Source organism: Ursus arctos, unplaced genomic scaffold (genome assembly GCF_023065955.2).
Source record: "Ursus arctos isolate Adak ecotype North America unplaced genomic scaffold, UrsArc2.0 scaffold_24, whole genome shotgun sequence".
In the NCBI taxonomy this organism is placed as follows: Eukaryota; Metazoa; Chordata; class Mammalia; order Carnivora; family Ursidae; genus Ursus; species Ursus arctos.
Window position 1 is genome coordinate 44,702,268 of NW_026622919.1, and position 9,986 is coordinate 44,712,253.

General features: G+C 48.8%; 1 protein-coding gene across 5 annotated transcripts in view; it reads left to right on the plus strand.

The window, feature by feature from the left end:
• The window catches only part of RAP1GAP2 (RAP1 GTPase activating protein 2), a 178,759-nt gene extending 174,046 nt beyond the window's left edge, over positions 1–4,713 (plus strand). For 3 of the 5 annotated variants that reach the window (XR_008961190.1, XM_026517883.4, XM_057317759.1), the window contains one exon: positions 542–629. Coding sequence is in view for 2 of the 5 variants with exons in the window: in XM_057317758.1 (XP_057173741.1) it covers positions 542–610 (69 nt within the window). In the remaining 3 variants the exon portion in view is untranslated. Of the gene's footprint in view, positions 1–541 lie in introns of all 5 variants that reach the window. The other 2 variants (XM_057317758.1, XM_057317757.1) reach the window with 1 other exon arrangement.
• Positions 4,714–9,986: the final 5,273 nt, after the last annotated feature.

The following is a 9,986-nucleotide window of genomic DNA, read 5'->3' on the forward strand; positions in this document are numbered from 1 at the left end:
TTTCCCTCCTTTTGTCTTCGGCCAGGGCTCTGGGCTGAAATGTGTCCTCCCTGCCTGCTCAGAGATGCCCCAGCCCCCTCAACATTGTGTGGGATGACCCGAGGGAGGGCTTCTCAGCTGAGGGAGTGTGTGGTTTTCAGCAGAGCAGGGCCTGGGTCCAGTTTGCCACCACCAAGGCCTGACCTCCTGCTGGTAAAGTTACTAGAGACCCATTTGAGTTCCCAACCCTCTCCCGGCGTGGGGCTCTGCGGTGGCTCTGTGGTGGCGGGGTACAAGGCACAGCTGGAACCGAGCGGGGGCCAGAGCTCCGCCCACTGTCTATAAACCTGATATGTGAACAAGCAGAAGAGACAGTGGGAATTCTGACACTCACCCTCACCCCTGTGTTTGTGCCCAACTGCTCGTGCTGCCTGGCGTCTGGCACCCTTGTCTTTGGCCCTCCCGTCCCAAGCCCGTTCAGCGGGCTGTAGCCACGGGCACACGTTCTCCTTCCCTTCCTTACGCGGTGTTTGGTCATCCTCTCCCTCCTTCTCTCTTCCAGGGAAGCCCCGATTCTGTCTCGGAGAAGGCTCCTATTCCAACAGTTTGGGGGTGCCATCCACTACTCTGACCGTCACAGTCCTGCTGCCCCACCGGCCACCTGCCCACCAGAACAGCTGTCTGTCTCTGTGTCCCAAGCTGGCCACCGTCCTGCCTGTCCCGTTGCCAAGACACCCTGCAAGCACTCTCCTTCTCTGGACAAGGCCTCATTCCTCTAGGCTCCCCCTGCTCCTGACCGCCCGTGTGATGTGTGTCTGGCCCATTTGTCATCTTGTTTTGTGCACAGAGGAAAGAGTTGGGCAAGGGGGATCTGGGCCCTGGGGTCTCGGTCAGAGACTGGAGAGGCAGAGAGTGGTGAGGTGGGGTGCGGAGGCCGCCAGCACGATGCCGCATGGGGAGGGGCAGCGCTGTGCCTGGACGTGGCAGGCACAGTGAAGCCATTTAGTGGTGGTGGAGGAACCCAGATCCGTAGCCGTCCTCCAGGATGTCGCGCTCGAATCAGCAGTGTCGCTCCCACAACTGCGCTTCTGTGCTGGCAGCTGCTTTCTCGCCCGTCTGCTGACCTCGGGCGCAGCGCTGCCTCCGTCCCTGCGGCCAGTGTGTGCTGCGCGTGTGGACGTGGCTCTGCGTCGTTGTGGCTGTGGGAGAAGCCCGGGCCAGTCTGTCCCCTCGGGGCAGCTGTTTTCCCCCAGGAGGCGTGGGCTGCCCGGAGCTGGAAGGAATTCTGGAAGGGCAAGCTAGCGAGCTACGCTCTGGGGCCTTGGCTGAGGAGAACCGTGTGGCGCGGGTGGCGCTGGGATCAGGGCCCCGCTGTGTGGAGGCTCGTGGAAGAGCTGCTTCAGCCCACCGCTCAGGTCAGAGCCGGGGAGGCGAGGTGGGGGGTGACCTGTCCGCCTCGGTTGATGTGTGGACGTAGAAGGTAGGCGTGAGGAAGGAGCGACGTCCCTCTGTGATTTCTGCTCCTGGCATCTGTGGGGGGCCCAGGGCTACCTTGGGGGCTCTTTCCAGCAGCTGTGCCCTTTGGCCTTGTTGGTGCGTGGTCCCCCGGTTCCCTTCCACCGCGGGTCTGTAGGCAGCGGTCACGCTGGCAGGGTTTTTACGACCTGGGCCCCAGCTGGATGCAGTTCAGAGGCTGCCTGCCGCCCGCCCGCCTGGCCAGAGTCAGCTCGCTCTCAGGAGCGGCCCCCCTTCCCCTGCATCTCTCCCAGCCCCGTTGGCCGCGCGAGAAGTCGCTTCTGCAGCCTGGCCCTGGTGGAGGTTAAGGCGGGGTGTCCTCCGAGTAACACACAGAGTCTGCAGAGCCCTGGGGATGCTGCCGCTTCAGGGGCGCGGAGGGCCCCTGGGACACGGGATAGCCCCGGCGTCTCCCGCTGGGCTCCTGCTTCAGTGAGCAGATGACAAGGTTTTCTACCAAATGTTTTATTTGCGTCGGGATCTGGGCCTATTCCGAAGTCAAAGCAATCCCAAGTCTATGTTGTTCTTGTTTTTGACTGATGTGACAGTTTCCCCATTGCTTTTGCCGTTAGAGCAAAACCTTGATCCTTTGTCTCTCACTCCTGTGGACATTGTGGGATCCTATTTGCAGGCTGGGTGGACCTCTCCCCTCACGCTATTTGGGAAATGTGTTTACTTAAAAGACGAGTCCGGTAAAATTTCTTCCAGTGAGAAGGTCAACAAACGTTTGTTTAGGTTTTATTAAAAATCACCGTAGCAGCACCCACTGCTGGAATGAGGTCTGAGGATTCCGGCGGCGTTCTGTTGGCTGGCTTTCTGGAGGAACTTGAAAGGCCAAAGTGCATTTAAAACAACAACAACAACGACCCACAGCAACAACTCCAGGTTCTGACTTGCTTCTCGGGTAGCTGGTCTTTACAGCAGCTCGGTGGCTGTGCTCTGCTGTGTTGGGGTCTGGGGGTCCAGGTTGTCCCCGCCCTGTCCTCCTTGGGAACGTCACACCTGCCTCCATCCGCTGCTCCGGCTGCTCCTTCTGCACCCCCCACCTCCTGGGAGGGCTCTGAGCCAGGGGCCAGGATGGCTGGGTGTGTCCAGGGAAACTGGGAGGCACAGGCATTTCCCTACAAAACAGACCTGAGAAGTGGTCTCTACCTTCTGTTTGCTACTGGGGGTACACTGGGCAGGGTCTGAAACGTCCCTCTCTCTGGGTCCTGTCTTACCTTCTCTAGAAAGCCCAGCCCATCTGTGGCTTCTAGAGTAGACGTGACCAGCCCCCGAGGTCCTAGAGCTGAGCGGGAGGAGGAGGACAGGGAGTGGGCAGTCTCATCTCACCCCTCTGGACCATGGGGCAGGCAGCTTGGGTTCTTGAAGGCTGCTTCCTCCATATTTTCTTGCGTCCACTCTGGGCCAAAGTTTCCTTTTATTGCTGCGCCCAGTTTTGGGGCTCAAAGATTTGCTCAAGTTTCCTTGGTCCCTGTGACCAGATTCCTCCTGATGGTGCTCGTGCTGGTATTTGAGGCACTCCGCTTGTGATCTGGACACAGGAGAAGTGTTTCCTGGACACGTCTCTGCCTCTGGGAAGAAACTATACCGGTCAGGCTGTGCAGGGCACGCGTGTGCCTCTGCTCCGTTGATATGTAACAACAGATGCAGAACGAGCTTGAGGTGGAAGATCTGAGCTCGAGTTTCTAATGAATGGAAAATGATGAATGAATGAAAATGAGTGAAAAACATTCTGTGGTTCAGCCTTGTTGGCATCATCTCACGGTCCAGGCCTTCCGGGCCCCTTTTGACATCTAATCCATCCATATCCTCATCCAGCTGAGAAACCTCAGCCCCAGTGAGGGGAAGTGACTTGCTGGAGGTCGCACAGCCAACGAGTGGCAAAGCTGGGATTGGAACCCACAGCCGGGGGCCCGTTCTCCGGCACCACCTATGTGGTCGGTTGAACAGGTGGCTGCACGTGCTGGGGCCCTGAGTTTAGGACGAGCCAGTTAGCTAATGCCTGGGCACTGGTTGGGAGCTGTCGGCGGTCAAGGTGGACCTCAGTCTCTTCTTTTCATCAGGAGGGAGATGCGCTCAGTTTTCCAGTGAGGGCCCTGGGGTTTTGGATGTGGCTTGAGTGAAGAAAATGAGAAAGGAGAGAGATTTTAGTGGACCATTCCTGGTAACCTCAGTTCCTCAGCTCTGGTCTGTAATGGGGGTGGAGGCCAGGGCAGAGTGCAGTTAGCTAGCCCTCAGTTTCCCCTTCTTAAATTCAGAAGAAAAGTGGTAAAAGAAAACTCTATTCTGTTCTCCCTGATCCTTAAACCAAGGTGTTTAATAAAAGCGTAGGCTCCTGTGCCCAGGTAGGATGGGAGCCAGAGTCACTTTCTCACCCCAACTGGTTGAGGTGCCAATGCAAACACTACCTTCCTTATTTGATTCTGAGTCAACAGAGACAGGTTGTTGTGCGGGAACGGCCAGGGGTCAAGTAGGTGGCTGGCAAGGACCCACGGCTTCTCCCCAAGCATCTCCCTTTCTCCAAGGTGACAGTGGGTTAGTGGAGTTTGCCAAGGCTGCCAAAGAGCATTCTATAAGCTCTGCTGTCTGTTTTACTACAAGCCCCTTGCTCCCCGCCCCCAACCCCACATCTCCCTCCTTTCAGCTGGGCCATCTGCCCCTTTGGGAGGAAGGAGACCACCCCCACTAGGGCCAAGGACAGCAGAGCCCTGCCTAGTGAGAGGCTGTTGGGGCAATGGCTCTGTCCTGGGCCTTACCAGCCCTGGGGAGAGGGTGTTTGGCTGGAAGACTGGAATTTAGATGCCATCATCTTTGGTTTTGTAATATTTCCACTTGGAATGGTCAGTCCCTCCTTCCCGCTCCTTAGCATGTGTGCCAGCTCTCCCCCCGTCGTGGGCGTTACCCTTCCACACTCCAGCCCGGGGAGGGCTGGTGTTCTAGTGTGAAGAGATTCCTTTGTGTGATAGAACCTAAGAAGTGTAGCTTGGAAATGATGACCCATGTGATGATGACTCTCCTTTCTTTCCTCTTCTTGAGGAGCTGATTCGTAGACCCCGACTGCCTATGTAATGTAAATAATGTACATTTAATTTATTGCTATGGTAGCACATTGTATTTGTTAATGTATAAAACAAATTCTAAAAGGTCGACAAATGTATATTTTGTTGCTTAAATGTGTCTTTGCAGAAATTGACAATAAATAACATATTTTGTGTCCATCATCGTTCAGACTTCTTTGCGTGGGGCGCCAAGCCCTGAGTGGCATCTCTCATCAGAGGTTGAATACTGGCAGCCTACCAGCTGTATCTGCAGAGATGTGATTTGGCCTGAAGAGTGTTTTAGAATACTTGAATTAGTTGCCGATGTTTAGAAAACGGTTGATGTTGAGACCACAATTAAAATGAAAAAACAACCCAACCTAGAAATGTCATATAAAATCTGAATTTTTTGCTTCTCTTAAAAAATCAGATGTTGGATCCACTCCGTAGGGGTGGCACAAATTGGTCAGCGCTCCCCAGAGGCTACCCCTGTGGTGAGACTTGAGTCACCGCAGTCCCCACCCTTCTCTACCCTTTACACGTGCTTGGAGCATTCCTCTCGTTCCTGTTGTTTGTTTGGTCCCTGTGGCGGCGTCTTGACTTGGAGAGCCCTGCTATCCACTGATTTCTTCCTTCCACCCACTCTTTCCACATTCCTGAGTCACCTCTTCCAGGATTCTTTTATGATGAAATGCCCTCTCTCCCATCCACCGTTGACTCCCAGATGGCCATGCTCTTATGTACCTTTCGCTTTACGATGTTTGGATGTAGGTTTTACAAGCAATATCTGCATTTTTTTTTTTCTTAAGAAATTTGAAGTCAAGGAACAGGCCTTTTCTGGCTGGGACTTGGTAGTGTGATCTCGGGCAAGTTACATGTCTGGGTTTGCATTTTCCTTCATGTATAATCAGAAGAATAATCCACAAACAAAGCATGAGGATAAAGTCAATTCATAATTGGGGAAGAACTTTGAAAAAAATGGCAAGTATTATTCAAGGGGTTCAATAATAATCGTTACTGTGATCCTAACAGCAGCCAGGTGTTCTACTGACGCACTCAGTTCAACGTGACGTCCTGGCTCCTGAGCGCCACACCGCCAAGCAGAGCTGCGAGCACAAGGCTCACGGGAGGTAGGGCTGGGGACACAACACTCGAAAACGTGGTCAGTGACACATGCAAATAAAAAGGTTAAAGAAAATGGTAGCACAGTTTTACACACGTTAAATGATTAGGAAATAAATACTACAATAAATAGAGCTCTTTACTTCGTCCCAGATGTGAGGTTAGATTGTGGAAGCAGCCGCTGTGGGTTCTCGTGAAGAGGGGGAAGGAGAGTTCCCTGCGGTCGGCCGGACCGCGGGAGCACCGATGCCGCTGCGTGGGGCTCACCGCCCACAGTCGTGCCGGGGAGCTGGCAGATGCGCGGGGTGTGTGCTAGGTTTGTGCGCTCCCATGCAGCTCGAATTCCGCCAGCGGCGGTTTTCTGAGTTCACCTAGGACTTCCGGTGGATGAGTTGCGTCATCAGACGTGCGGTGTGGGTAAGACTCTAATGTCCCCCTACTATATCAATTGCATCGGGTCAAATTTCTGTTTTCCAAACAAGTGTTAGAGCAGGACTGACTGTATTATCTCATTTAGGCACCCAAGCGCCCCATGGAGGCAGGTGCTATTATTATCCACATTTCACTTAAAGCATCAGAATCCAATTGCGGTTTGGAACCTAAATTTGATGCAGATTTGCATGGATGTGCTGACTTCAGTATGAAGGTAAGTTTCGGACTGTGGGGTTCTAGGTGCACAAGGACATGCCCAGGAAAGTGGGTTCCAGCGGTCTTTGGTGGCCCTGCCCTGCTTGGAGCCCGGGCCTGCAGCATCCTGGGCTGCGCTCACCACACCTGGCTGTGCGGTGCCTCATTGGAGCCTCATTTCTTTTTCTTTCTTTCTTTCTTTCTTTCTTTCTTTCTTTCTTTCTTTCTTTCTTTCTTTCTTTCTTTCTTTCTTTTTCTTCTTCTTCTTCTTCTTTCTCTTTCTTTCTTTTTCTTTCTTTCTTTTTCTTCTTCTTCTTCTTCTTCTTCTTCTTCTTCTTCTTCTTCTTCGTCTTCTTCTTCTTCTTCTTTCTCTTTCTTTCTTTCTTTCCCTTCCTTCCTTTTCTTTCTTTCTTTCTTTCTCTTTCTTTCTTTCTTTCTTTCTCTCTCTCTCTCTCTCCCTCCCTCCCTCCCTCCCTCTCTCTCTCTCTCTCTTTCTTTCTTTCTTTCTTTCTTTCTTTCTCCTCTTATTTTAATTTTTTTTTATTATATTATGTTAGTCACCATACAGTACATCCCTGGTTTCCGATGCAAAGTTCGATGATTCATTAGTTGCGTATAACACCCAGTGCTCCATGCAATATGTGCCCTCCTTACTACCCATCACCAGTCTATCCCATTCCCCCACCCCCTCCCCTATGAAGCCCTCAGTTTGTTTCTCAGAGTCCATAGTCTCTCATGCTTCATTCCCCCTTCTGATTACCCCCCTTCTTTATCCCTTTCTTCCCCTACCGATCTTCCTAGTTCTTATGTTCCATAGATGAGAGAAATCATATGATAATTGTCTTTCTCTGCTTGACTTATTTCACTTAGCATTATCTCCTCCAGTGCCGTCCATGTTGCAGCAAATATTGAGAACTCGTTCTTTCTGATAGCTGAGTAATATTCCATTGTATATATGGACCACAACTTCTTAATCCAGTCATCTGTTGAAGGGCATCTCGGTTCCTTCCACGATTTAGCTATTGTGGACAATGCTGCTATGAACATTGGGGTGCATATGGCCCTTCTCTTCACTACGTCTGTATCTTTGGGGTAAACACCCAGTAGTGCAATGGCTGGGTCATAGGGTAGCTCAATTTTTAACTTTTTAAGGGACCTCCACACTGTTTTCCAGAGTGGCTGTACCAACTTGCATTCCCACCAACAATGTAGGAGGGATCCCCTTTCTCCACATCCTCTCCAGCAATTGTTTCTTGCCTTGTCAATTTTTGCCATTCTAACTGGCGTAAGGTGGTATCTTAGTGTGGTTTTGATTTGAATTTCCCTGATGGCTAATGATTTTAAACATTTTTTCATGTGTCTGTTAGCCATTTGTATGTCATCATTGGAAAAGTGTCTGTTCATATCTTCTGCCCATTTTATGATTTGTTTATTTGTTTCTCACGTATTGAGTTTGAGAAGTTCTTTGTAGATCTTGGATACCAGTCTCTTATCTGTAGCATCATTTGCAAATATCTTCTCCCATTCCGTGGGCTGCCTCTTAGTTTTTTTGACTGTTTCCTTGGCTGTGCAGAAGCTTTTTATTTTGATGAAGTCCCACAAGTTCATTTTATCTTTTGTTTCTCTTGCCTTTGGAGATGTGTCATGAAAAAGGTTGCTTTGGCCGATGTCGTAGAGATTGCTGCCTATGTTCTCCTCTAGGATTTTGATGGATTCCTGCCTCACATCGAGGTCTTTCATCCATTTGGAGTTTATTTTTGTGTATTGTTGAGAGAATGGTCAAGTTTCATTCTTTTGCATGTAGCTGTCCAATTTTCCCAGCACCATTTATTGAAGAGACTGTCTTTTTTCCACCGGATGTTTTTTCCTGCTTTGTCAAATATTAGTTGCTCAAAGAGCCGAGGGTCCATTTCTGGGTTCTCTATTCTGTTCCATTGGTCTATGTGTCTGTTTTTGTGCCAGTACCATGCTGTCTTTGTGGTCACAGCTTTGTAGTACAGCTCGAAATCCGGCATTGTGATGCCCCCAGCTTTGTTTTTCCTTTTCAACAGTTCCTTGGCGATTCGGGGCCTTTTCTGGTTCTATACAAATTTAAGGACTATTTGTTCCAGTTCTTTGAAAAATGTCCTCGGTATTTTGATCGGGATGGCATTGAAAGTGTAGATTGCTCTGGGTAGCATGGACATTTTAACTATGTTAATTCTTCTGATCCATGAGCATGGAATATTTTTCCATCTTTTTGTGTCTTCTTCAATGTCTTTCAAGAGTGATTTGTAGTTTCTAGAATATAGGTCCTTTACGTCTCTGGTTAAGTTAATTCCAAGGTAATGTATGGTTTTTGGTGCTATTGTAAGTGGGATGGATTCCCTAATTTCTCTTTCTTCAGTCTCTTTATTCGTGTATAGAAATGCCACTGATTTCTGAGCATTGATTTTGTATCCTGCCACATTACTGAATTGCTCTATAACTTCTAATAGTTTGGGAGTGGATTCTTTTGGGTTTTCCATATAGAGTATCATGTCATCTGCGAAGAGAGACAGTGTGACTTCTTCTTTGCCAATTTGGATACCTTTGATCCCTTTTTGCTGTCTGATTGCTGTTGCAAGGACTTCTAGTACTATGTTGAATAATAGTGGCGAGAGTGGGCATCCTTGTCGTGTTCCTGATCTTAAGGGAAAGGCTTCCAGCTTTTCCCCATTGAGAATGATATTTGCCATAGGCTTTTCATAGATGGCTTTTATGAGATTGAGAAATGTACCCTCTATCCCTACATTCTGAAGGGTTTTAATCAGGAAAGGATGCTGTATTTTGTCAAATGCTTTTTCTGCATCTATTGAGAGAGTCATATGATTTTTGAATTTTTCCTTCTGGATAAAATCTAAGACACTGATCGATTTGCGAATGTTGAACCACCCTTGCATCCCAGGGATGAATCCCACTTGGTCATGATGGATAATCCTTTTAATGTACTTTTGGATTCTATTAGCCAGGATCTTGTTGAGGATTTTGGTGTCCATATTCATTAGGGAAATTGGTCTGTAATTCTCCTTTTTGATGGGGTCTTTGCCTGGTTTGGGGATCAAGGTAATATTGGCCTCATAGAATGAGTTTGGTAGCTTTCCTTCTGTTTCAATTTTTTGAAATAGCTTTAGGAGAATAGGTATTATTTCTTCTTTGAATATTTGGTAGAATTCCCCAGGAAAACTGTCCGGGCCTGGACTTTTGTTTTTTGAAAGGTTGTTTATCACTGATTCAATCTCTTCATAATTAATTGGCCTGTTTAAAAAATCAATTTCTTCCTGTTTCAGTCTTGGTAGTTTATAGGTTTCCAGTAAGGCCTCCATGTCTTCCATATTGCTTAATTTATTGGCATAAAGCTGTTGATAAAAGTTTCTAATAATCCTTCAAATTTCATTGGTGTTGGTTGTGACCTCTCCTTTTTCATTCATAATTTTATTAATTTGGGTCCTTTCTCTATTCTTTTGGATAAGTCTTGCCAGTGGTTTGTCAATTTTATTGATTCTCTCAAAGAACCAGCTTCTAGTTCTGTTGATCTGCTCTACTGTGCTCCTGGTTTCTAATTCATTGATTTCTGCTCTAAACTTGGTCAACTGCTTCCTCGTGCGTGGATTAGGCCTGTCCCTCTGTTTCTGTTCCAGTTTCTTGAGGTGAGAATATGGAGCCCCGTTTCTCAGAGTTTCC